At 38.1% G+C, this 6000-nt stretch overlaps 1 protein-coding gene across 1 annotated transcript in view; it reads left to right on the top strand.

The window, feature by feature from the left end:
- The first annotated feature begins 2136 nt into the window (after positions 1-2136).
- Positions 2137-6000, top strand: part of cacna2d3a (calcium channel, voltage-dependent, alpha 2/delta subunit 3a) — a 97464-nt gene continuing 93600 nt past the window's right edge. The window contains 2 exon segments of the mRNA XM_056729754.1: positions 2137-2328; positions 2531-2612. Of these exon segments, the coding sequence (XP_056585732.1) occupies positions 2246-2328; positions 2531-2612 (165 nt within the window). The 5' untranslated portion in view covers positions 2137-2245.

The following is a 6000-nucleotide window of genomic DNA, read 5'->3' as shown; positions in this document are numbered from 1 at the left end:
GAAATTTACAAGCCATTCAGTCAATTTAGAAGTGTGAACCACATGTGTTAAAATTAAAATTCTATCAAACTTCCATAGTAGGAAAAATTTACTTTATTGTATTGAACACAAAATAAGATATTTTGAAGAATGTACAGCAAACAGTTCTGGGGCACTTTTCACTGCCGTTGTTTTTTTTCCTACAATGGGAGTCAATGGGGGAAAACATCTGTCTAACTATAAGCATTCTTCCAAATATCTCTCTGTGTTCATCAGAACAAAGATATTTCGGTCATGACTACTCTGATGAAACTGCAGTACCATTATCAGCCACAAGAGGGGAGCCTTGGAACGTAGATGAAAACAACCAAATGGCTGATCTTACTGAATTCACACTCTTTAAATGAAGTGTGCTCTTTAACAGCAAAACATAACCTTGTCTATACCTGGGCGCAGTTGCATAAACTTAACCGCTAATTTAAGACAAGTCTCATTGACTAGCAATTTCTTCAGATTTCAATGAGAACAATCTGCCTTATTATATTCAGTTACTGATTTAAAGAAGTTGTGACCTGTCTTGCAGAAAACAAATTGTTGACTTACTTCTAAGACTATTCTAAGCAGTTTATGACACCGGCCCCTGGACACTGAACCTTTCTCTATATGATGAAATTCACCCTATACTGCACATTGTGTGATGTTTTCTTCTCATTTTGAACACATTTAACCCCTCATCGTCAATCTCATGTTCAAAGTCGTTTACAGGTGTCTTGTAGCCTCTCTGTAATCTGTGCTGGAGCTGTCATGTGTCTGCCGCTGCTACATGACCTCTGGTTTAGTCATGTTCAAAGACTTTATCCGAGTGTTCGTTACTGTCTATTATATCTGAAGCAGTTTACTGTACAATCTTTTCTGGTCCTTATGATGCTGTTTGACCTGGTTATAGCTTCTGCACCTGCTCTCCACTGCAACCACTCTCGTGTATATTTATCATCCTCCTCTTATCTTCATTTTAAAGATGATAACAAATTGAACCAGCTCCTCTTAAGGTTGGGGTCCTTCTTGTTAAGAAAAAAACAATAATGAACATTAAATATTTATAACATTTTCCTTTTTTAGACTGTCTTTGTATTCTTCATATTAACATGATTATTTCCTCAAAAACACACAGACATCCCTCGTTCATCCACAGATCACTTCTTTTATAGCTATACAGAGCCAGAATTGAGTGATTCCATTGATCAAAATACAGTAAATTGTGAGAGGCAACACCACGGCTTGATTATTCACTGAAGAGTCCCTCGCGTCATTTGGGTAAGGGTTTGAAAAAAATATTTCCTCAGCAAATCAAAATGATCATGCAGATATCATGTCAATGAGATGAAGTAAGAATCATGTCCACTAGATGGAGCCACAAATTAAGAAATGTATAGATATCTCTGTAATAAGTTTGACATTTTTCATTGTACACATGTAATAGGGTTAAACATGCATAAATCCCACAAAATATCATATTTGCTACAGCATTCATTAGGAAACAGAATTAATTTATGCAAATAAAAGTATTCAGTCTTCTTGTGTGGTCTTTCACGTCAGTCATTTGTAAGTAGTAATGGTGTTGTTTGCATGTAACGTGTGAAATTGAGTGAAAGTTCATTTGCTTCAACATGATAAGTTTAACCTTGCATCTCCTAAATCTCCCTCACTCTTCATGCATTTTTGAAGTTCTGTGATCCAGTCTATAAATAATTCATCTCTGGCTGTGGATTTGCTAAACTTGCACTTTTCTCTCTGGTCCCTGCAGTCCGGAGACTTCTTTTTTTGGCTCAAAAAGTAACTGATGAATATAGTTTTTTATAAAGAGGACATGAAATAAATGTGCGGCACAATGATCATCATGCATTAATATGGTCAAATCATAGTTCTTTTAACATTTCACATAAATCAAACATAGCTTTATTAAAAACAATTCAGACATGTTGATTAACACATGGGATGTGTTTTTTTAGGTTTTTTTGTGAAATCATGTGGAGCTGTTCTCTGTAGAAGCATGTGCTTGTACTCCATTTCACAGCAGCATCCTCTCATCGACACGATACAGAGAGAGAGAGAGAGAGAGAGAGAGAGAGAGAGAGAGAGAGAAGAGAGGAGACAGCTTATTTCATGTGATGGAGTAAAGCTGCAGTATAAGCGGAGAATACAGCTGGTGCTGTGTGAATACATGTGAGGTGAGTTTGAGGATCATCATCTCGTCATCATTAGAAACATGAAGAGTGTTTTGGGTTATTATCTTCTGCTGTGGATTACACACAACACCTCTGGATCTCATTCAGGCATTCCTCCGTCTCTGTGAGTAGATCTTTCGCTTTATACAAACATCATCATCCTCTCATTTCTCATGTGCTTATACATAACCTTTTCATACTAGTTCACACAGAACTATTTACAATCGCTGAAATTCTTGTTTAGAAAGAGTAAAAATGATAATGTCATCAAAACAGCCATGTATGGTGAGGAATTGTACATTTTGGAATCCTTTCTTCTTTTCCAGTGTAAAACTTTGGTCTTCAGCGTTTGGTGGTGAGATCAAGTCCATCGCAGCCAAGTATTCTGGCTCTCAATTGCTTCAGAAGGTAAACTCACATCTGCTTTAACAATCAACAGCACTACAACTAAACTTCACCTGACTGTGCCGTCAGCTTTGAAGCATGAAACTGTGGCAGTATTTCACATTACCGCTGTCTAACACATCCGTGATTTCATGCTGTGATGGGACGCGGTGGATGGTGATGTGGCATGTGTTGGCATGTTAAGAGGATGAGAGAGCCCGAGGGTCCGATTAAGAGAAGAAAGACCCTCTGTCTGCCTGCTGAGAGGTTAGAGATGGGGATGTAGAGTAATAGGGTGAACGGGTGTAAGTGTGCCCTCCGGCTACACCACAGATGTACTGGCTCGCTTCTCCATTGTGTTGTGACCTCATCCCATCAGAAGTGCTTTAAGAGCCACGGGACATGAAAACTCTCTGAGCAGTGGATTTCTGAAGAGATGAGATGTGTGTATTGTATAAAATCAGTTATATCTTTGCCTCATTCTAACTTTTATGTGAAAAGACTCCAACTAGTCGTGTAAAACATTGAACAAGATGGTTGCGTGTGTGTTTGTGTAGAGAATACTGCAGAATAAGAGTGTTGTGTGTGTGTGTAGTAAATGTGTGCAGAGAGAGAAACACTTGTGCTTTGGATCTGAGAGTGAAGTGGCCATTATCAATTGTGAAACAGCACTTAGTCACATTTCAGAGGCGTTTGGCTTGTGCGGTCACTTTACCTGAAATAAAACAATCTAGAATATATTTGAATATGAATTTAAAGAAATGCTTCACCCGTATATCACTTTTTCATTTTCAGAACACAAAAGAAGTTATTTTGTAGAATGTGGATAATCAGACAACACTAAACCCCGTTGACATCCGTTGTATGAACATAAAGCCACTGAGACATTTCTCAAATTATCTTCTTTTGAAAATAAAGAGTAACATACAGATTTACAAATGCGTGTTAGAAAATAAATACTTTTTTGGGGGTGAACTGTATCTGCATACGTTATAAATTAGTAAAGAAATAAATATATCTGCAACAATTAACAAACACGTTTACAAGCTTCATGTACAGTTCTACAGTTATTGAATCACACAGTTTATTTGTTAAAGGGACAGTTCACCAAAAAATGAGAATTCTGTCATCATTTACTCACCCTCACGTCGTTCACAATCTGTATGAAAGTCTTTGTTCTGATGAACACAGAGAAAGATATATAAAGATTTTTACCAAGTGACATTTCTGTGACATCGTTGACCACCAAAGTAGAAAAATATTGTATCATTTTATTTGTTCTTTTGAACACAAAATAGATATTTTTAAGAATTTAGAAAAGCAAACAGTACCAGAAATGTCAGTCGCTAACATTCCTCCAAATATTTTTTTTGTCTGTTAACTGTGAAGATTTTCCTCATTGCTAGATCAAATGTTTATGTTGAGACACAATACTGCTTTGACAGAGCAGAGATCAGAAACTGGAGGAAACTAAGGAAAAATTAAACACACATCAGATCATTTCCACACAAGCAACGTCTCAGTGTGTCTGTCTGTGTTCTTCATCCGGTCCCACTCGTGTCTTCATTAATGTTCTTCTGGACCCGTCTACTCTCATGTCCATATTCTATGTTCAACATACGCTGGATTTTTACGTTTCATAATGTGTTTCAGCTTCTGCCTCCCCCTCTTCACTTTCTCTTCTCTTGAAGCTCACGCTGTCAATGTATTGGAAATATCTCCCATTTCAAGGTTAAATCAGCGGAGACTCTTCAGTATGTTACTGGGAATGAGAGAGAGAGAGAGAGAGAGAGAGAGCTCTCCACTGATCAATACACACATTCTCTTATATTTTACACAATACCTTTATTTTAGATAATAAATCTTGACTGTTTGTGTGTGGAAATGAAATATTAGCCACTGTGATAATCTTCATGTCAATCAAAGGCATGTCTGAATGTGAGTCAGTGAGTTCAGGAGGTGATATTTGTGTTTGATGTGATAGAAAGCGGGTGTGCGGTGTGTACAGTGTGGAACGTGTCATGTGTTTAGGACCTTCTAAAGCTTCATACAGATCAGACTCCTGCTGTGAGTGGGACAGAGAGCGAGATGCTTTGACAAACCTTGTCCATATGGTGAATGACATTATAGTTTACTACATGGGGAAGAATTGAACAATAGGAGTGATATTTCAAATGTAAAACATTTTTGTATTGCATTCTTGTACAAATATCGAAATTAGTGGTGGGCATAGATTAATCTAGATTAAAATGGCTCATTTGAATTCCGAAGGCATTCAGAATATGTGTGCTACCCAAATAATGACTAAAAGTAAGTCTTTGAGAACGGGTTTCTCAAGCCAGGTGGCGCATTAGACCAGGGGCTCATCTCCTGTTTCCAAAATGCATCACAAACTGCTTGAGAAAGCTGTTCTACTATGATAATTGGTGATGAAAATAAATTATGTTCCATAAGATGTACTTGTGTTTACTTCCGCATTAGCTAAGGGATGATTTGCGTTTAGGTGGTACTTGAGACTGGAAGAGCTCCTACAGTACATTTACATTTAGTCATTTAGCAGACGCTTTTATCCAAAGCGACTTACAAAGAGTGAGGGAGCAACAAGCGATATGTCATACAGGAGCCATAATACATTAGATCTCAATACAAAGTTACTGGTTTCAACTAAAGCTAGACCACTACCTGTTGAGAGAAAGTGTTTTTTTAAACCAATTCCGCATTGCACAAGGTGCAAACAACCTTAGTCTTGTCGATGTTTCCATTGGGAAGCTTCTTAAAAAATGTGTTTCCCTGAAGCAAACCCGGCGGCTTCATAGCTGCATCCATCTTAGCACGTCACGTTTGATGTGGTAATTTCACAGCAACGTTATGTTGTGTTCAGACCAAACGCGAATGGCGCGTCAAGCGCGAGTGATTTACATGTTAAGTCAATGCAAAGACGCGATAGACCTACTTGCGGCGCAAATGAAGCCCTGGTCATGAGATGATGAGGAGGTGCGAATGACGCGAATTGCGCGAATCAGGCGGGTTGAAAAATCTCATTCTCGCCCGGTACAACGCAATTCAGCTAGATATACATCCGCGCTAAAATATCAAAGTGAAAGTCATCATAGCTTGCGTAGTATAGACCCAGCTCCCAACCCAACTTTGAGAATAGATTAACGGCAGCAACGCCGTTAACGGCCCACCACTAATCGAAATATCCTCATATAAACATATAAATGTGGCTTAAAAGTGGCTTAAGACACTTACAGTGCATTATACCATACATCTGTTACTGATTATGTGCAATGTCCTGGAATCAAACCCATGACCTTGGAGATGCTAACGCCCTGCTCTTAACCACTGAGACACAGGAAAACTTGAAAAGATTTTATGAAAGTTAAGAAAACAATCAAGTTTATGTTTGAAA

This window comes from Triplophysa dalaica, chromosome 18 (assembly GCF_015846415.1).
Source record: "Triplophysa dalaica isolate WHDGS20190420 chromosome 18, ASM1584641v1, whole genome shotgun sequence".
Lineage (NCBI taxonomy): Eukaryota > Metazoa > Chordata > Actinopteri > Cypriniformes > Nemacheilidae > Triplophysa > Triplophysa dalaica.
The sequence above is the reverse complement of the archived record's forward strand: the minus strand, read 5'-3'. Positions and strand labels throughout refer to the sequence as shown.